Source organism: Paroedura picta, chromosome 15 (assembly GCF_049243985.1).
Source record: "Paroedura picta isolate Pp20150507F chromosome 15, Ppicta_v3.0, whole genome shotgun sequence".
In the NCBI taxonomy this organism is placed as follows: domain Eukaryota; kingdom Metazoa; phylum Chordata; class Lepidosauria; order Squamata; family Gekkonidae; genus Paroedura; species Paroedura picta.
In genome coordinates, this window is record NC_135383.1 from 27,624,885 (window position 1) to 27,646,712 (window position 21,828).

At 46.2% G+C, this 21,828-nt stretch overlaps 1 protein-coding gene and 1 long non-coding RNA gene across 4 annotated transcripts in view; both read left to right on the forward strand.

Moving 5' to 3' along the window:
* The first annotated feature begins 4,058 nt into the window (after positions 1 to 4,058).
* The window catches only part of MRPS23 (mitochondrial ribosomal protein S23), a 29,196-nt gene continuing 11,426 nt past the window's right edge, over positions 4,059 to 21,828 (forward strand). For all 3 annotated transcript variants that reach the window (XM_077312174.1, XM_077312175.1, XM_077312176.1), the window contains exons 1-4: positions 4,059 to 4,210; positions 12,846 to 13,022; positions 17,056 to 17,133; positions 17,242 to 17,365. In XM_077312174.1, coding sequence (XP_077168289.1) covers positions 4,167 to 4,210; positions 12,846 to 13,022; positions 17,056 to 17,133; positions 17,242 to 17,365 — 423 coding nt within the window. In that variant the 5' untranslated portion in view covers positions 4,059 to 4,166. The remainder of the gene's footprint in view (positions 4,211 to 12,845; positions 13,023 to 17,055; positions 17,134 to 17,241; positions 17,366 to 21,828) is intronic.
* Positions 4,311 to 10,647, forward strand: LOC143824684 (uncharacterized). The gene is made up of 2 exons (XR_013226834.1): positions 4,311 to 4,766; positions 4,900 to 10,647. It is a non-coding gene; the product is annotated as an uncharacterized LOC143824684 (long non-coding RNA).

Genomic DNA, 21,828 nt, shown 5'->3' on the forward strand with positions numbered 1-21,828 from the left:
ATCTGCAACTGGCATTTGCCCAAAGTCAAGCAAGCCCTTACCCTGCCCTGAGTTTCTTCCGCTAATGAGACGGAACACGTTTGCAAAACTCCCTCCTGGCCTCTGGTTTCCTGATTTCTGCTTACGGCTTCTTGGACTATGACTGTGGTATTTGGATTTTGTTTTGGCTTCGGACTCTGCTTCCCCAGTTCCTGACTTTAGCTTACTTCTTGACACCCCCCTTGGGTCTTACTTGGACTTTGGCTACCACAGTTAGTGCTAAGATCCGGACTGACTCTGCTACTCTGTCTGCGATTTGGGCTTGGCTTACTGGCCAACAGCATAGCTACCCAGACTGCCCCTCTGTGCGCCCGGCTAGGGCAGCACATTTTGTACCCACCACACCCTGAGCCAATTGTGCAGGCTTACCTGGGGCACCATGGAGCAACAACTAACCAACCCGGTAGCAAGAACTGACCACTGCTGTTTTGGCCCTACAGCAAGTGGCTGAGGCAGCAGCAGCCACTCCCAGTTCCACTTGTCCACTTAAAGCGCCAGAGAAATTTGACAGGTATTAGATTTGAAAATGTTCCTGGCCCAGGTTAAACTCTTCATAGCAGCACGGTCCTATGAATTTTCTTCATGCCAGGTGAAAGTAAGCTTTATTATCAGCCTGTTAAAAGGGTCAGCAGCTGCCAGGCAGCTCCACTACTACTTGCCAATGACCCCGACCTGACAAGTTTTCAAGCCTTCAAAGCCAGGTTAGAAGAATCATTTGGGGATGCCCAAAAGGTGCTCAGAGCCAGCTAGTGCCTGCAACAATTGCACCAAGGCTCCAAATCCGTACGGGACTATGCAATGGAGTTCCAGGTGGTTTCCCAAGATCTAGACTGGAATGAGCTGACACTAGTGGACCAGTTTGTAACTAACTGGAGGAGCGTTGGCTCACCTGGGCCAAGCTACACCCTCGCCTCCAATGTAACCGATCACTGCCTTGGAACCCATCTCCTAAGCTGCTGGCCTCCCCAACGGAGGAAGAGCCAGTACAGTTGAGGGGAGCTCAGCCCCACCTTGAGTCAACAACAAAACAGTGCCGACGCCAGCACAATCTATTGCCTCTATTGTTGAGGGTCAGGATGTTATGTGGGGCAATGCCTGCAGGAAAAAAAACCCACTCCGGAGGTCAAGAAACACTCGCTCCCAAGCAACGCAGAGCCCAGCCACTGGTTAGGAACATGCAGGTCCATTACCCGGATAAATCATCTGTTCCTGCCCATGCACCTGCAGCTGCCTGTGGGCTCCTGGCTATTGGTACATGCATTAGTGGACTCGGGGGCCACACAGTCCTACATGGACAAGCCCACAGAAGCCATAGACAGCTGCCTGATAGAAGCAGCCTGAGTTAAGTGGGAGACAGAACACTTGTTCCTTCAAGTTCATCAGCACTCAGACTATTACGTTCGAAGTAGCACATATGCCACGTTTTCCTCTGGTGCTGGACATGGATTGGTTGGTCCAGCACAACCCCCTCATTGACTGGCAAAAGCTGGAAGTGTGATTCGCAAAACGATATGCCCACTCATCCATGCTACTACTGACAATCCAGACCGAGGAACTGCTGTCTGAGTACGCCAACTATGCAGATGTTTTTGAGAAGAATAGAACAGATCAGCTTCCCCCACATAGGGACTATGACTGCTGGATCAACCTCAAGTTGGGGCTACTCTGCCAGTCAAACAGATGTACACCCTTCAGAGCCAGAATGAAGGCCACTTCAGGAGTTCCTAAAAAAAAACCTCTAGCACAGATTCATCTGTCCCTCCATTGCCCTGACCTCAGCCCCCGTTCTATTTTCAAAAAAGAATTAAGGATGTGTGATGATTACTAGGCCCTCAACCAGATTACAGTCAACCAGATTACAGTCAAGATCATTACCCCTTATCCATCATTTGTGAACTCTTGGAGCAACAGATTTTCACCAAGCTGGACCTGTGGCGGGGGGGGGGGGAGCAAACAAAATAATAGAATCATAGAGTTAGAAGGGGTCATACAGGCCATCTAGTCCAACCCCCAGCTCAATGCAGGATCATCCTAAAGCATCCAAGAAAAGTGTGTATCCAACCTTTGCTTGAAGACTGCCAGTGAGGGGGAGCTCACCACCTCCTTAGGCAGCCTATTCCACTGCTGAACTACTCTGACTGTGAAATTTTTTTCCTGATATCTAGCCTATATCATTGTCCTTGTAGTTTAAACCCATTACTGCGTGTCCTCTCCTCTGCAGCCAGCAGAAACAGCATCCTGCCCTCCTCCAAGTGACAACCTTTCAAATACTTAAAGAGGGCTATCATGTCCCCTCTCAACCTCCTTTTCTCCAGGCTGAACATTCCCAAGTCCCTCAACCTATCTTCATAGGGCTTGGTCCCTTGGCCCCAGATCATCTTCATCGCTCTCCTCTGTACCCTTTCAATTTTATCCATGTCTTGAAATGGCCTCCAGAACTGCACACAGTACTCCAGGTGTGGTCTGACCAGTCCTCCCCAGGCTCCATCCCCAAATCTCTGGGGGTTTCCCAGCCCAGATCTGGCAGCCATTATATACCACCCAATCCCCCTGGTTGCCTGGGAGGGCCTGGCATCCCTAGCTGGAAAGAGTTCAGGACTCAAGGCCCATAGAGCAGCTTGAGAAAATTCTTAGAGATCTGGAGAAACAAGAAGCTGCCCTCTACTAGATCAGATCTTTGGTCCATCAAGATCTGCACTGTCAGATCTGCACTGTGTCTCAGGCAGAAAAGGCCTTTCTCATCACCTGCCACTTAACCCTTTTAACCAGAGATGCTGCCAGAGATTGAGCCTGAGATTTTTGGCATGTGAAGCATAGGCTCCCGCACTGAGCCATCGTGATCTCTATTATCCCGTGGAAACTAAATCAGCTGTAATTCCAAGAGAATTATAGGCTCTGGTAGGCCCCTAAACAGAACTCTAGGCCCTGGAAGGCGCAATTAGCAGAAGTGCTGAGCAGCCAAACTATCAGAACACAGAGAACATCTTGAACCTATCAGGAAAAAAATTCTCAACAGTTGTATTGGCCTTTGTAAAACCCATAAAAATTAACAAAATCTGAACTCTTATTAAGACTGCCAGAGATCTCTGGCAGTCTTCAAGCAAAGGTTGGATACACACTTTTTTTGGATGCTTTAGGATGCTTAGGGCTGATCCTGCGTAGAGCAGGGGGTTGGACTAGATGGCCTGTATGGCCCCTTCTAACTCTATGATTCTATGATGATTCTTTCTGCAACATGATTGCCAGGACTGGACCAGCTGAATAGCAGCCTGACATTGTGGTGTGCTTTCCTTCCTTCCACCATTCTCCTTTGAGGGCAGTTTGGGCAGAGTCTTTTCAATACAGCTAACGAGATTGTAAAGAAATTGTATTTTTGTGCCTTTGAAACCTGAACAATAGGCAGAAGTGCAAAAGGTTAAGCCTCTTTGTCTGAGGAGATCCTTGTTGTGATAAAGCTTTCCTGGGGTGGGGGGAGATTATTTCGGGCAAGAGTGGTAAGACTCTTGAACTAACATCTGAGAAATCCAGACCCACGTTCAAATCGCTACTTTGTCATGGAACCTTGAGATGCCAGTCACACAGTGTCAGCTAACCTAGCTCACAGGGTTGTTGTGAAGGTAAAATAGAGAAAAGTGCAGGAAGCTGCTCTGGGAACCTGTTGGAGAGAAAGGCAGGATCATGGCTTTGATCATCTAGTCCAACCCTCTGCACCATGCAGGAAACTCACAACTACCTGTCCACCCACAGTGACGCCCCCTCGAGAAATTGAATGCCAACAAATAAAGGCGAATAAAGTCAATAGCACGATTTTAAATACGTACACTGAGGCAACCATTATATCAAAATGCTGCAGCAAAAGGGAATATCAAACTATGCATACTATTTTAAATGTCTTCTAAAATAAAAATAAGAGATGGTGCATTTCCAGTATGCTAGCCCGGCTCGATGGCACGTGCAAAAGGGAACCGGAAGTTGTTACAAGGCATCCATACGGACTGTAACGCTTTGGCGTGCCCGTCTCTACCGTCAGTCTCGCGCAGCTTCGGACTTCCGGGCGTCACTCGTTGTCAAGGTCTCGACCCTGGTTGTTAGGGAAGGCCTAGCTCGTCCCGTGCCGTCGCGTGGCCATGGCTGGTAGCAGGCTGGAGAAATGGGGGACCGTGTTCACGCGGTGAGCAACGGCTTCGATGCGAGGAAGGCGGACGGCGAGGGCTGCAAAACGCCTGGAGATTTAGGAATGGAGCCTGGGAAGGGCAAGAACCTCGGTGGGGTGCATTGCCAGGGAGGGAGACAAACTGTGACTCCAGATTTCCATGGGCTACAACTCCCTGCCGGCACACTCTCCAAGAGAACTGATCTCTGTAGTCTAGAGCTGACCTTAAAAAGGGCGAGGGTAGCTTTGGAGACTGTATGGGGGGGGGGGTGCAGTGCTACTGCTACTGCATAAGAGGATTTGCTTAGTAATCCTTAACTATAACTTCTTTGCAGCTGGAAAATACGTTTATTTAGTGTGCACGTTTAATATTTGGCTATATGTATATTAAGTAGATCTGTATGTAGATGTATAAGCCTATGCACCGCAATCTGCTGTTGGCAGTGTCTCATGGGAATTGTGGTACATGAACATCTGGAGAGCCACCATTTGGCCACCCCTGTTATAGTGTATCTTTGTTTAGGTGTGTGGGCGCCTATGTGTACTCTTGCACAATGATAGTAAGCTGCACCGAGTCTGCAATCTGATTCCCTAAAGCAGGGGTAGTCAAACTGCGACCCTCCAGATGTCCATGGACTACAATTCCCACGAGCCCCTGCCAGCGCTGGCAGGGGCTTGTGGGAATTGTAGTCCATGGACATCTGGAGGGCCGCAGTTTGACTACCCCTGCCCTAAAGCTTATGCTGAAATAAATGTTGGTGGGTAGGTATGTTGGTCTGAAGTAAAGGTTGAGTCCAGTGGCATCTTAAAGACCAACAAAGTTTGATTCTGGCTATATGGTTTGTTGTTTCTAATGGTGCCACTGGACTCAAACTTAGGAGTAAATGTTGTTAGTCTTTAAAGTGCCACTGGGCTCCTTTATTTTGCAGCTACAGAGACCTGTGTGGAATATTATAGCGCCAGGGACCCCAGTAGGGTGCCCTGCAGTCACCTGGCCTGTTGTCCAGAGTGTTTTTAGGAACGGGGCGGGCATAATTTATTTTTTTATTTAGATTTCTATACCACCCATAAGTGGAGCATCTTGAATTTTTGGTAGTTTTAACAGCGTGCAGATAGTGGTTTCTGTCATTTAGTTTGCTGGTGCAAATAGTGGTGGGTCTTGATTCTTATTAAGGACAATTGGGCTGCACCACTAAAATACCTGATGCACCAAACAGGAATTTCTGTTGGAGGATCAGGTCTTCCCAGTTATAATGTAGTTTGATCATTTTATTTACTTATTTACTTTTTAAAGATCTTGCCTTTCTCACCAATGGGAGCCCAAAGTGGCTTACATCATTCTTCTCTATTCAGATGTATCCTCATAACAGCTGTGGGGGAATGGGTGAACTGGGAGTTTGGGACCAACTCTGGATCATCCAGCACAACTGGGAATTTGAACCTAGTCTGACACTCTAAACCAGGCTTTCTCAACCAGGGTTTTGTGAAACTCTGGCATTTCTTAATGACCATGGAAGGGTTTTTTGAATGGGTGGGAGTTAATTAATTTTCAGTATATTTTTAATTTTTTGTTATGGGCATATTGGGTGATATGACCATAACAAAGCTATTGAACAATTTAACACCCTCAACCAGATCCAAAAGAGGGTGCTTACTTTTAAGACAAATAGGATTCCATCCTGGCTCATAAGTCAAAAGAGACGGAATATACCCAGCAAGGATTTTTCATAACACCAAAATACAGCCATTGTTTATATGTATCCCTACAAGAAATGGTCAGTAGGAGAAAGGGAAACATCAGACAAAAAGGCAGCAACAATAAAATCCAGCAATTATTTAATAAAGTGGACTGATCAGCCTATAACATTCTCATTAAAAGACAACAATCTGGATAACTCAATCGAGGAGAAGCTGATTCATTCCTTCACATTGTTGCCCACATAGGATCAAAAGGCTATCACCGACAGCCTGGAAATCCTTAGGAACAAGCTTTTAATGAGTCTTCCAACCTTATGGATCTCTTATTACTTATGGGCCCTATTCAACTATTGGTCACTGTTGCTGCCCCCATGCCATCCAGTGTATTAAAGGAACAGAAGAAGAAAGGTGCTATGAAAGCGAGGTGGGTGACAGGCTGCATAAATCACTCATCTTCCTGTGCTGGGACATGCAAGCACCAATAGATATATCTTCCAGGATTCTGCAGGATTGACTTTTAAAGGGAAAAGATCAACCACATAGCAACTGCTAAGGATTTCACTTCTTTCTTGGAATGTTATAGGTTGGGCAAGCATGGTGCAGGAGTCATAGTTATTAAACCCACTCACCTTGGAAGTTTATGCTACATGTGCTCTGGTGGCCTGGCCTCCACGCATGGCAGAGCAAGGGTGGGATTGGGCATTTTGATTGTCTTTGGATGTAAGAGTTATTGAATTTCCCTCCTCCTTCATCTGGCTATGGCAGTTATCATTTATTGTCAACAAATTTTGATTCTGGTTGTGAATGTTTATATGCCTCCTGGAAAAACTTATGCTAAAAACTTATGCTATGTTAAAGATCAGAAGGGTATATAAACATATAACAGAACTGATAAACATCTATTCAACTGCATATGAAATTGTTGGGGCTTTAATGCAAAAATTCGGCCAAATTCGGCAAAAATTCGGCCAAATGATAATACCAAGTTATGTGTTAAGTATAAAATCTACAAACCTGACCATGCATGGGCCCTTTATGCACGGTGCCAGACTACACACGCTGGCACTGTGCCGTTACGGCGGGGCACAATGCCCCACCGTTCCCCGTGAACGCATGGGTGCGGGGCAAGCTGGGTTGCCCCGGCGTAGCGTGTGCGCTTTACGCCGGGGCTAGGATGGCCGGCCAAGGTAAGTGTAGTGGCGTAGGCCGGGGAGGTGGAAAGGGGCTGAGGGGAGTGGGGGTGGCAGGGGGTCGCCCCTTCCAGCTCCTTGCCACCACGGAGCCCTCAGGGGCGAGCGGTGTCCCTTAAGGTAGCGGTCCCCAACCTTTTTAGGGTTGAGGACCACCTCCGGGGGTAGGGAAGAGCTGGCGGCCCGGGCTCTGCGCATGCGCGTTAGCGCCCCTAGTGGTGAAAATGTGCATGCATTCTTCCCCTCTCCCTCTCGCAGCAAAAAGCTAGCCAGGCCATGCTTTGGCGGCCACTTCTCTCGTGGCCTGGTGAGCTTCTCGCTGTGGGGGGGGGAGGCAGGCATGGCAGTCCGTTACCGAGGCCTTTGCGGCCTGATAGCGGGCCGTGGACCGGGTGTTGACGACCCCCACCTTAAGGGACACCGCAGGTTGAGGCTGGGCGGCACTGCCAATTATGCACAGTGCTGGGCTGCCGCAGCCCCGCCTTACCCGGGAAGCTCCGGAAGATCCCGTGTTCTCTTAACGTGGGCCTTCCAGGGCTGGGAAGGCGCTCACACTTGTGGCAGCAGCATGCGTTCTCGTTGATTTTAAGCGAAGTGCTGATGCCACGGGTGCGGGCCTTATGGCTCGTACATAATGGGCCATGGACAAGACAACCTGAGGACCTTAAATTTAACTGTGTAGGTTTTCTTTTAATTCAAATGTTAAGCCAAATGGACCTATTTGCCGGCGTATAAGACGACTTTTCCCCCCTGAAAAACATGCCTCCAAGTGGCGGGGTCGTCTTATACGCCGGGTGCACTTCAGTTGGGATAGACATAGCTGCCCATAGTGGCCTCCCGAGGCTTGCCCGGTGCCCATAGTTTAAGGTGACGAGAATTAAGGGATGCCGAGGCGGTGGCGGTGCTCCCCCCCACTGGGCTCACCAACTCTGCTGCAGTCTTGTGAACTACTCCCGGCTCGGAACTCACTGGGCCCGCCAAACTTGTGCCTGCGTGCACGCCCCACCTCGCCATGGCAGCGACGGGCCCTCCCTCCCACAAAATACTCAGAAACGGGAAGGGGGAGAGAGAGAGAGCTCCTGAAGGGCCGACCAGGTGAGCCAGTGGCAAAGGAGTGGAAAGGAGGAGGATGCTGGGGGGGGGGGGAGGTTCCAGCCTCTGCTCCCCTCCCGCCCCCATTCAGGAAGAGAGCACACACGGCCAGCCTGGCGCACAGGGAATGCTACTCCTTGATCTGCCCTCCACTCGCTTACTCGCTCCCTCTTTGTTTGCAGTTAAATAAGCAGAGGAAGCTGTTTCAGTTCAATGCACAGAGGCGCCGCCTCTGAGAGAGAGAGAGAGAGAGAGAGTGTTACCCCTCTCCTCTCGCCTTTTTTTGGGGGAAGGGAGGTAATCACTAATCCAGTTTGGTGTAGTGGTTAGGAGTGCGGATTTCTTTTTTTATTTTTATAATTTTGTTTATTGTTATATAAAGCATTTACAGAAAAATTGAGAAGAAAAAGCAACCAGCTGATATGGTTTGCCATCTCTTTTAACATACATATTCAGTTCCCATCACATATTATTCCTAATCTAGAAGTTTTTACCATTTTTCTTAGCCAAGTGATTGTTAATACATATGAGAGTATGATCTGTTATAAGAATACATTCTGTTATTATCTTAAATGATATTAGGTCAGTCCCCTTCATAAATTGGCCCTGACCCAAGAGTTACTACTGCCGTCTTGTTAATGCCTATGAAGTATAGTTTGTCATCCTCTTTTAGCATAGGTAAAGGTAAAGGTATCCCCTGTGCAAGCACCGAGTCATGTCTGACCCTTGGGGTGACGCCCTCCAGCGTTTTCATGGCAGACTCAATACGGGTGGTTTGCCAGTGCCTTCCCCAGTCATGACCGTTTTTTAGCATACATATTGACATACATATTCAATTCCCATCGCATATTAATCCTGATCTAGGAGTTATTATCATCTTTCTTAGCAAAGTAGTTGTTGATACATATGAGAGTATAATCTATTATAAGGATATATTCTATTATTGTCTTAGATGATATAAAGTCAGTTCCCTTCATATATTGGTCCTGTCCTAAAAGTTACTGCTGCTGTCTTTCCCACAGGAAGTCAGGAGAATACTCCATTGTTCAACTCATCCTTCAGATGGTCGCAGAAAATGAAATTGTGTTTTTTTCCATAGTAGAGTGTTTCTGATTGTCCTTCTGTCAGGGCCAGAGAAATCTCTTACTTGATTCTTGCTGCCAGTCGCCTTTGAGTTGGCTCTGAATACTTTGTCAATCTGGATCTCTTCCTCTGGTCGCACAGGAATATCTCCTGATAGCTTCCTGGTTGCTGTCGCTTTTGAATAGACTCTTTTTATTTTGCTGATCCAAATCATTTCCTGCTCTGAATAGACTTCCAGGTTTTCGGTGCTTTCCTTCCTTGAATCTGTTTTCCCAGGTTCTTCAAAGGTACTTTGGGTTTTTACATCTCTGGCTCTCTCCCTCTCCTGTTGATTAACTTCCAGACATTGAGTTTTCGTTTGATTTATTATTGGCAAAGCTGTATCAGCTGTTCTTTCTCCGTCCAAAAGCTTCCCCTTAATCCCACGGATTTCCTTTTCCAGCTTATTGACTGCTTTCAGTATCTTTGAGTTCCCTTCACATAACAAATGGAAAAGCTGTGCCTTAGTTAATTTCTCCATAGTTCCAGGCAGTCACAAATTAGAAACAGAAAGTCTCGTACGGTCTCGCGGGAGCACAGGCGATCCCAAATTATCAGTTTGTCGATCTCCGTATCAAGTCAGTTACCCCCACTGAACCTTTTTCAACAAAACTTCAAAGTTTTTTCTTTGTTTGGTTAGTGGGTATAATTAGCTGGGAGTCTCTCACTCGGCGAAAGAGGGAATTCACTTGTAAATTGGTTGAGGAAGGGGGGGGGGGAAGAGCTTGTGGAAAAAGAAAGGGAAGAGCCAGAAAGCTTTCAATTCTTACTGTTGCAGACTCCAGCTTCTGTCAATCTGGTAATAGATGGTCTGGGAAGAATGTAGGGTCAGCTGGTCGTTTCAAGCTTGTAAAGTTGTTTGCGACAAGGACGCCATCGTGACCTTGAGCACACGCCGCTATTAATCCGGGGAATTCGGTCCCCCTACCTCCCCACGGATCTGTAGGACCCTCAGGATGCCGTTCCCGGTTCCTGGGGCGACCGGCAAGCAGATTTGCGTATCTGCTCAGGTCAGCCAGGTGCAGAAGCCCCTGACCCTCGGCATGGCTGAAGAGCTGAACAGAAGTCCAGCTTTTTATGGCGCCATCTTCAGTCGACTCCAGGAGTGCGGATTTCTAATCTGGCATGCCAGGTTGGATTCTGCGCTCCCCCGCATGCAGCCAGCTGGGTGCCCTTGGGCTCGCCACGGCACTGATAAAACTGTTCTGAACGGGCAGTGATATCAGGGCTCTCTCAGCCTCACCCACCCCACAGGGTGTCTGTTGTGGGGAGAGGAATGGGAAGGCGACTGTAAGCCGCTTTGAGCCTCCTTCGGGTAGGGAAAAGCGGCATATAAGAACCAACTCTTCTTCTTCTTCTAATCAGAGCATAGTTTCTTGCTTTGTTTTCTTTTTTTTTTATGGCTCTCTCTCTTTCTCCCTCTCTCCTCTTCCCCCCCCCCCTTTCTGATGCTCTTTTACGTTTTATTTGGTGTGTGGAAGAGGGGGTAGTCTTATACATCGAGTATATAACAAACTCTATATTTTGAGTGGAAATGTTGGGGGGTGGTTTTATACGCCCATTCGTCTTATACGCTGGCAAATACGGTATGTTAAATGGTTCAGTTAAAGGGGATCATCCGGCTGAATTTACTTACTGGGCTGGAGACAGAAGAAGCATTATATTATTGTTATTATTGTTATTAATTGTTATTAATATAAATTTGATTTATAGCCTGCCACTTCCTGCCAAGCTGGCTCATGTAAAGGTAAAGGTAAAGGTAAAGGTATCTCCTGTGCAAGCACCAGGTCATGTCTGACCCTTGGGGTGACGCCCTATAGCGTTTTCATGGCAGACTCAATACAGGGTGGTTTGCCAGTGCCTTCCCCAGTCATTACCGTTTACCCCCCAGCAAGCTGGGTACTCATTTTACCGACTTCGGAAGGATGGAAGGCTGAGTCAACCTTGAGCCGGCTGCTGGGATCGAACTCCCAACCTCATGGGCAGACAGCTTCAAACAGCATGTCACTGCCTTACCACTCTGCGCCACAAGAGGCTCTGGCTCATGTAAAACCCCACAATAAAACTCCAATAAAATAATCAGGGATCACCCTGATGATGAAAATCACCTCCCTCCCCCACCTGCAACTTCCAAACTCCCTGTCTCGGGATGTATGGTAATAGATGGTAATCAGGGTATAGCAGCTGTTCTAGCCAATCCGGGGGTGGGGGAGTAGGTCTAATTGCCCTGGCCTCGCCCAAAGGCTTGGCAGAAGAGCTCCGGAAACAGATAGCTTTGACAATGCCCTCAACTCTCCTGGTAGCTGGTGAAGATGGAAAATGCCAGGTAAGTTACCCTTGTGACCTGGGTAGGGAGGCATCTAGAACTGCACCCAAATTCTTTGCCTCAGGTGAGATGGTGAATTGCACCCTGGCCAGGGTGGGGAGTTACACCCTTCCTACCCAGCCACAGGCCCTCTGTCTTGGAGGGGTTGAGTTTCAGGTGTCTGTGCTCTAACCATCCAGCTATGGTTTCCAAACATCTAACAAATGCATCCAAGGGGAAGTCCGGGCAGCCGTCCATCAGGAGATAGAGCTGGGTGTCATCTGCATATCAGTGACATTGTTTTATACAGTTTATTAGATCATTCAAGGTATAATCTTTCTATTATAGTGATCATTTGCCTTTAATTATGGCATTCAGTCTCCCCTCAGCTAATTTGCAGCTAAAAGAAAGGATCAGTGGACCTACAGACATTGAAATTAAGCTAAACCCAGTTAGATGGAATGCTAGCATACCTCACTACCTGGCATTTTTTGTTGGCTCTGCCTCCCGTGACAGCCATTTTGTGGCGGTGCCTCCTATCTTGTGTCACAGCTTGAAAAAGGTTTGGGACCCATGTCATAGTGGAACTTCAAAGTCTAAAGTTTCAGTCTTATGCATACACACCTGGGAGCTGATTACATTGGACTTCATTCCACTTAAATATCTGTTGGCTGCTTCAACCACGTACATTAGCTCAGGTTGCTTGAAATCGTAGTTTCAGATTATTTCATGACAATTCCATCCGAGAGTGAGCAAAGTGAAATGAATGGTCTGAGCAACAAAGGGCCGTGATACGGTAAAGTGACAGGAACTGTTATGCAAAATCAAGGTAGTGTGTCCGGGGGAGCAGAGAGAGGAAAAGAGCAAGAAACAAAAATGAGAAATATATATTTTCTGTGTTTGCTGAAAACATTTTCTTATAGTCTACAAGGACCTTTCTTTGAAACATTGCAAGAGTAGAGGAAATAATGAATACTCTGCTTTCTATATCTGGTGGAAGTAGAAATTATCTTTAGTAAGGAGTATAACTGCTACTTTAATTATTTTATATTTATTTATTATATTTATATACCGCCCTCCCCGGGGGCTCAGGGCGATTTCCTAGCAAATGTTTCCTAGCAAATTATTAGTCCAGTGGGGGAGGGAAATATGAACATTTGGGATGTGAGCTCTCCTTTTGCAGTTACTTTCCCTGACACAGTTCTTCATTGATAAGACTTTTGCATGTCTGTGTCTTTTTTCTCAGGACACGGGACCTGATGCGCTCAGGAGCAATACCCAAATCCAAAAAACCAATTTGGTTTGATGTTTATGCTGCTTTCCCCCCACTGAGGGAACCTGTCTACCAGGAGCTTCGTCCACGTTATGGCAAAGTGCAGGAAACCATCCCCACCATCTTCTACAAAGAAGATGAAATCCGAGCGTTAGTCTTTTATGGGGGGGGGGGGGTGCTTCTTTATTTATATTCTTGTAGTAGAACTCCTGTACTTAAAAATAGTTTCAGAGGTTTGTGCAAAACAGGGCAGCCTTTTAACAGATGAGATTTGACAGTTAGGATTTAAGGGCACATGTAATTATGTATTTGAAATTGATAGGTCAGGCAAGAGTGGGTTGTAAGCAATGCATTTAGGGACATGAATTTTGAAGGGGTGGCAATTCTTGTGTTTTTGGTTTAGTGTCAAGCAAGTTACCAATTCCCGTACTAACAGACTGCATCTAGGTTAGTGTTTTTTGTGTTTCTTGAAGTAAAAGTAAAGCCATTTTCTAAGTTTACAAAGCATTGGTCACCAACAAGTTATCAGATGTCAGCTCTCAGGCAAATACTTAATATAAATTTTGATAAAGATTTATGGAAATTCCAAGTATCTTTAACCGCTCCTGTGGAGCGGAATAAATAAAAGAGTAAGCCCTAAGGGGAGGAGAAAGGGCGGACTCTGTCCGGGATAAAAACTCAGAGGACCCAATCAGGAGCCACGAAGCGGCTCCTTGATTGCGCCCTCCGAGTGTCACTCCATGGCCAAGCAGCCATGGGCCATGGCCAAGCAGCGCAAAGCACGGCTCCCCATTGGCTGCTTGGCCCAGCCTCGCCTTACCGGCCCAGGGACTCACCGCACAGGAGGAGAAGCAGCCTTCCCCGACAGTGAGTCCTCCCGGTGGCTTCCCCTCGCCCTCTGCGACGCAGCGTCCCTGCTCCTTTCCCGCCTGGGGTCCCTTCCCAATGGCCATTCCCCTGCACCCAGACACACACAGCCTCACCAGCCAAACCCCCTGGCCGCCCCCCCCTCGCCCCGCTGCTGATTCTCACCGAACACAGCCACACAGGCACGCGCACACACACACAAAACCCCTGGCCGCCCCCCCTCGCCCCGCCGCCGCTTCCCTGCCCCCACAGACACACACAGCTCTGCCACCCCTTCCCCTACCCCACACATCCATGCACACATTCCTCTCTACCCCCTCTTCCCTCGCCGCCTCCCCTTCCCAATTACACTTGTAATGTCCTACGTTCACACTACATCGCCCTCCTTTAGCTGAATATTTGAGGAAACTGAGATCTATCTGTCTTGATGAGAAACAGTGGATTAAAACTATGCTAAGTGTGAAGGACTCAGCAGTAATTGTAAAAGTAGCTAAGTCCTTGTTGGCAATCTTAAAATCTTTCCGCTATGAATTCTGTATCTGCAATGTTTAAATTTTAGTTTAATGTTTTGCTATTTTATGCCAATAAAGGGCCTCTGACTGAACTGCAAGAAATCAAAGTGCATGTTAAAGCGATTTAACCTGCTCCATGCCAAATGTATGGAGTAGGTAGCTATACTTCCTTTACAGTCTTCTAAAAACCAAAATGCACTTGCATTTTGAGACTTGTATGTTGCTAAAAGCCAGTCCGGGGAATGGTAGAGGACAGGAAGGCCTTGGGGGATCATTGTCCATGGGATCGCAATGGGTTGCACATGACTTCGCACCTAACAACAACAACAACAAAAAGCCAGTCCAACTAAAATTTTATTATCAGTCCTTAAAATAAAATATTCAGGCTTAACTCTGCAAGGAATTCTATAGAGAAGACTGTGCTAACCAAGGAAACCAGAATTCTTATTGTTGTCCCATAGTTTGGGACTGCATGAACACGTTGTTCTTTGTATTGCATCATAGTGTCGTCCCATTGTCCACTCTTACTGGCTGATGCCCTCCAAGGTCTCAAGCAGAGAAAGGTCTTTCCTGAGACCAGCTGCCTGAGATCTTTTTAAAGAAAAGTTGTTTGGCTTTAAACATGGGATGTTCTGTAAAGCATGTGCTTTTCCAGATGTGCGATCACACCTTCCTTGCCATAATTACTGGGAATACTTTGGCTGGTCTTGGAGATTATTTATTTTTGGATTTTTAGACCCCCAAAGGCTCAGGGTTCATTACAAATTTAAAAATTTTATAAAACTGGTGTAAATTGATTTAAAACTAGCTTCCAACACTGCATCCTGTAAAAATGAAAAGGGTGGGGAGACAACAGATAAAATATAGTCCCCAGAAGCAATTTGCAGAGGTTGACTTGAACAGAGAGGCCAATTATCAGGGCAGTGTTGCTGGAGGGGGGGGGAGAGAAAATAAGTCATCTGTCAGGCATAATGACCCATTTCACTTTGTTTTTCTATAACTCTGGACCAGCCTTTCTCAACTTTTTAACTACTGAGAAACCCCTGAAATATTCTTCAGGCTTCTGCAATTGTTCAGAATATGGTTGGGAAGCATAGCTGTGTATACACCCATCTAGACCTCTCCAGGCCCATCATTGGCCATTTTGAGAAGGGGTGGGTGGGCTGACATGACCATATATGGTCATATCACCGATAAATATTTAACAAATTTAAAAAATACATTAAAAATTAACTCTTATTCAAAGCCATGAAAAAGCCCAGATTTTCAGAGTTATCTGGACGCTGGTGCAAGCTCCATGTTTCGTTTTCATAGTGATACCCTGTGTTGTTTCTTCTGTCGTGGATTCAGGTAGGAGTTCTTGTTGTTGTTAGGTGCGAAGTCGTGTCCAATCCATCGCGACCCCATGGACAATGATCCTCCAGGCCTTCCTGTCCTCTACCATTCCCCGGAGTCCATTTAAGTTTGGGCCTACTGCTTCAGTGACTCCATCTAGCCACCTCATTCTCTGTCGTCCCCTTCTTCTTTTGCCCTCGATCGCTCCCAGCATTAGGCTCTTCTCCAGGGAGTCCTTCCTTCTCATGAGGTGGCCAAAGTATTTAAGTTTCATCTTCAGGATCTGGCCTTCTAAAGAGCAGTCAGGGCTGATCTCCTCTAGGACTGACTGGTTTGTTCGCCTTGCAGTCCAAGGGACTCGCAAGAGTCTTCTCCAGCACCAGAGTTCAAAAGCCTCAATTCTTTGACGCTCGGCCTTCCTTATGGTCCAACTTTCACAGCCATACATTGCAACTGGGAATACCATAGCCTTGACTAAACGCACTTTTGTTGGCAGGGTGATGTCTCTGCTTTTTAGGATGCTGTCTAGATTTGCCATAGCTTTCCTCCCCAGGAGCAAGCGTCTTTTAATTTCTTTGGCTGCAGTCCCCATCTGCCGTGATCTTGGAGCCCAGGAAAATAAAATCTGTCACTATCTCCATTTCTTCCCCATCTGCCAGGAATTGAGAGGGCCAGATGCCATGATCTTCGTTTTCTTGATGTTGAGTTTCAAGCCAACTTTTGCACTCTCCTCCTTCACCTGCATCAACAGGCTCTTTAGTTACTGCCATTAGAGTGGTATCATCTGCATATCTGAGGTTGTTGATATTTCTCTCTGCAATCTTGATCCCAATTTGTGACTCCTCTAAATTATTTTTAGGGACCCACAAAGGCATTTTTGAGACACTGTTGAGCTCCACCAAGGCTGCTGCATCATATACTCCCCCCCCTCCCAATGCCATACAACACAGAGAAGAAACTGCTCTACCTTCTCTGTGTCTTTAAATCCTTGTTGATAGTAACAAGGCTCACCTGGTGTCTACATGGCTCTTATTTATTTATTTATTTATCATACTTATATACCGCCCTCCCCGGAGGCTCAGGGCGGTTTACATAGAACAAGGAACAATACATATGTCAGCTCTCAGACAGATACTTAACATAAATTTTGATAAAGATAAAGATATACAGAAATTCCAAGTATCTTTGTTACATTTTTGTGCTGCCCTTCCTTTTGCCAGCTTTGGTCGAATTCTATGGATGTTTTTGGCAGCTTTTGGTGGTTTTGCATGGGAGCAGTCAGTTTATTTGACTGCTCTGGCCGCCATCTTGTTAGCACCCAAATGTTTAGACACATAGCTAAAACATTTCCGTTCACTCAGGCTTTTAGCTAAGGGGGCTTTTAACATTAGCTTTTGCTCTGAAACTGTTATTTTAAGCTGCTTATACAGAGTCATCCCAGACTGAAACATATTTATCTTATCATACAGGAAATTTTATGAAGCTTATGGAAATGGTCCAAAGGCCTTTGAACTATCCAAATTATATTTTAAATCTACCTGTCAAAGGTAAGTAGGAGAACATTGACCTGAGGATATTCCTCTGAGCAAATGGAATGGAAATTTGTTTCCCCAGTTGATAACTGTTTGGCTGATCTCATGCATGTTGGATTCCAGGTTTGTTGAGAAGTATACTGAACTGCAGAAGCAGGAAGATGTGGATGAGGACAGATTGTTCGAAGAAACAGGAAAAGCTCTCTTGGAAGAGGGCATCATTTTGCGAAGAAAAATGACAGGCAGTGTAAGTATGGAAGTGAGCTGCTTTGTGTCATGAGTGATGGTGTGACCTGGAAGTGAAAGGTTATTAGCTGGAAGTCGCTTCAGAGCTGCTACTGCCTGAGCACATGAAATCCAAATTAATCTTTCAGTAAAATTCAGCATATAAAATGGTGACAAAAATCCAGATCATCAACATAGTTACTGGGGAGGGGAAAACAGGTAGGATTTTTACCTGTTTATAGACCACTACCGCGGGGGTGGGGAGTCTTCCAACAAGATCCATTCAAACCTCTGGAGTTGGTATCTGCAGCAGAGACTCAGTCAGAAGATTGCTAAGGGCATGTTTACAGCTCCTTGCAAGCCTTGCTAGTAACCTCTTATTCCATAGAATCATAGAATAATAGAGTTGGAAGGGACCTCATGGGTCATCTAGTCCAACCCCCTGCACTATGCAGGACAATCACATCCCAATTGCTCATCTACTGTAACCTGCCACCCCTTTGCCTTCACAGAATCAGCCTCTCCGTCAGATGGCTATCTAGCCTCTGTTTAAAAATTTCCAAAGATGGAGAACCCACCACCTCCCGAGGAAGCCTGTTCCACTGAGAAACCGCTCTGTCAGGAACTTAAGATAGAATTTCTTTTGAATTAATTTCATCCCATTTGTTCTGGTCTGTCCCTCTGGGGCAAGAGAGAACAATTCTGCTACATCCTCCATATGGCACCCTTTTAAATACTTGAAAATGGTTATCAGATCCTCTCTCAGTTGTCTCCTCTCTAGGCTAAACAGACCATGCTCCCCCAACCTTTCTCCATAGGTCTTTTTCTCCAAACTCCTCACCATCTTTGTTGCCCTCCTGCCCTGACACGTTATAGTTTGTCAACACCCCTCTTCAACTGGGGTGCCCAAAACTGAACACAGTACTCTAAGTGAGGCCGAACCAGAGCAGACTACAGTGGTACCATCACCTCCTGTGATCTGAACATAATACTCTGTTTGATACAGCCCAAAATCCCATTTGCCTTTTTAGCCACCAAGTCACACTGCTGACTCATGTTCAATGTATGTTCTACTAAGACTCCTAGATCCTTTTTGCACATGCAACTGCCAAGACAAGTCTCTTCCATCTTATATTGGTGTATTTGGTTTTTCCTACCTAAATGCAGAACTTTACATTTGTCCCTATTGAACTTCATTTTATTCAGTTTAGCCCACTTCTCGAGCCTATCAAGATCATCCTGTATTCCATTGCTGTCTTCAGTTGTGTTTGGTACCCCTCCCAGTTTAGTATCATCTGCAAATTTAATAAGTATCCAATCTAACCCCTTATCCAAATCATTTATAAGTATGTTGAACAACGCAGGCCCCAGGACAGATCCTTGGGGTACTCCACTTGTCACTCTTTTCCACTCTTTTCTTCACCTTTTTATTGTGAGAGGCTCTGTCAATTAACTGTGGTGGAGCTCTGTTGTGCTCTGTACTCAGGCCGTGCTTTCCTGAATCCACATACATGGCCTGTTCAGATGGACTTGGGTTGCTCCACTGGTCTGCTACTTCAGAGTGCCTCCTTGGACTGGGGCCTGCTATTGATTTTACACAATGGCTTGACCTCAGAAAGAGCAGGTCTCATCTTTTTTCCATCTTTCCAGATTGCTAAAGCAAGTTAAGGGGATGGGTCTGTTACTTCAGGGTAAATGGAAATGGACACACTGTTAACTCCTCCTGTAGGCTTACCATATAAATCCATGGAGTGCCAACTTGTACATGGCCTTCCGTAGTCCTAGATATTCTGTGTTTGAAAATGGTACCCAGCTTTCTTAGTGGGCTTTAAAAATCCTTCTTTTGTCTTTCTGTCCCAAGAAGCTCTTGAGGTTTTGGTTAGTGGTCATCTTTCTCTTCTCTCCCGCCTTCTACCTCTCTAACTTCTCGGGTTCCTTCTCTCAGCTTTGAAATCTTCGGCCAGAATTAAGCCAGGTAGGATTACTTTCCCAGTGAGGTTGGGCAGTGTTGTCAACAGGTTGAGGGCCTGTGAGAATCTTCGGGAAGTGTAGTGGAATAAGCCATTGAGAAATCCCTCTCCCCACTACTTCGGCAGAATACACTCTGCTCTTTAGCTTTCTGGGTCTCCCAGAGCATGCACATTTTTTCTTTTATTAAAAATCAAGTTTTCCCACATGGTGGGAAGAGATTTCCCCACCTCTGAGTATGTAGAAACTTCTGCCTAATTTCACTATTCTACTGGTAGGTGCTGAACCATGAAGTTTAGCACTGAAAAGAATGGATCAATTGAACTAACATTTAAGGGCAGCCCCCCCCCCCCCAATGAGGACTGTGGTACCTGCCAATCCCTTTTCTAGTTCCCTCCAAGTGTTTTTAGGAAGTATGTTGGAAGTAAGCTGCACTTGGAGCTGGGAGATGGAGCAAGTGGCATATCAGGAGCTGACTCAGGAGCTGACTGCTAGTTCCGCTGTATGCTAAGCGGGCCTTTGTGCTACAAATTACAAAAACCAAAGGACTCTTGGGTTCTGGATCAAGTCAGAAGATTCTGTAAGGAGCCAAACGGCAAGACCTAAAGGTCCCTTAGCTGTTGGCTCTTCACCGGACGATCAAGCCGAAGGATTCGGTGAAGTGCAGGTCTGTTTGAGAAGCATTTGGAATGGATCAAAGTGGACATCTGAGCATCTGAAAAAGCTGAGGTAGTGACATGTACTGTCTGCGGCATGTTTGTCTTCTTACCTTACACATGCAGCAAGTGTAAATTAGTGGCTCTGCTGTAGGAGAAGGTATGGGGGTGAAGAGAATACTTGAATACACTGTAACATATAAAGGAGGGTGAAGAGTTCTTGGACAGAGCTATCAAAACAAACACAGGAGGATAATGAATGGAAGGCTGTTACACATAGGAGTAGAAGAATAAGGAGAAGGTCTGTCCCACTGATGCTCTGCAATCGGTTCCAGCATCTGCCTGAAGATGTTGATTTGGGAACACAGGAGCATGAAAAATTCCCCAAGCCCACACAAAGACCAGGAAACAAGTCACAGGCCCCCACAGGTGACAGTTCTAGGTCTTCTCCCCTGCAGCCCCCACAAAGCCCAAGACACACTTCACAGGCTCCCACAGGTGAGAGTACCAGGTCTGCCCCCAAGGGTACAAAGAAATGGATACTGGTAATTGGGGATTCCAAGCTGGGAGGCGTAGAGACTGAAGTGTGTAGACCAGACCAATCTCGAGAGGTCTGCTGCCTACCTGGTGCATGCATCAAGGATGTGACAGAATGGCTGGACAGGCTCATCAAGCCCACAGATCATTACCCCTTCCTTCTCATCCATGTAGGAACAAATGATACTGCCCAGCACAGCATGGAACTTATTAAGAAAGATTTTGTGGATCTGGGGGAAAAGGTAAAGGACCTGGGAGCACAGGTTGTGTTTTCATGAGTTCTTCCTATAAGTGGCTATGGATCATGGTCTACGATGTCAATATGAGGGGCTACTATCAGACAATGGTGTGCACCTCACAACGGATGGGAAGTATTTTTGGTAGAACCCTTGCGCAACTGGTGAATATGGCTTTAAACTAAATCCAAAGGGGGAGTGAGACGTAAATTCCAAACCTGGTGTGATGGCAAGAACTGAAGATGAGAAGATTGCAGATCTACAGGGAATGGCACATCAGCCGGGAACTGCTAATTTACAAGGAAGTTCAAAAACCAAAACTATGGGGTGCACAAAGGATGGATTATAATGTCTCTACACTAATGCACAGAAGATGGGAAACAAGCAGGAGGAACTAGTAATCCTAATAGAGGAAGGGTATTATGACCTAATAGGAATCACAGAAATTTGGTGGAATAATACTCATAATAGGAATACTTGAGGGGTACAATCTATTCAAAAGGGACAGACAAGTAAAGAAGGCAGGAGATGTAGCAATATATGTTAAGAATCTTTATACTTGTGAAGAAATACAGGTACCTGAGCATGAAAGTTCAGTTGAGTGTATTTGGGTAAAAATATAAGGAGTAGGAAAGGAGAATGGTATTATTGTAGGGGTCTGTTATAGACCACCAAGCCAGTCAGAGGACTACTAGACATTGGATGAGAGACTACTAGACTAGAATTACACAATTCTCAAAGAGGGGGGAAACAGTGGTCATGGGTGACTTCCATTAACCAGATATCTGTTGGAAGACCAACTCTGCTAAAAATGTTGTTGTTAGGTGCGAAGTCGTGTCTGACCCATTGTGACCCCATGGACAATGATCCTCCAGACCTTCCTGTCCTCTGCCATTCCCCGGAGTCCATTTAAGCTTGCACCTACTGCTTCAGTGACTCCATCCAGCCACCTCATTCTTTGTCGTCCCCTTCTTCTTTTGCCCTCAATCACTCCCAACATTAGGCTCTTCTCCAGGGAGTCCTTCCTTCTCATGAGGTGGCCAAAGTATTTGAGTTTTATCTTCAGGGTCTGGCCTTCTAAGGAGCAG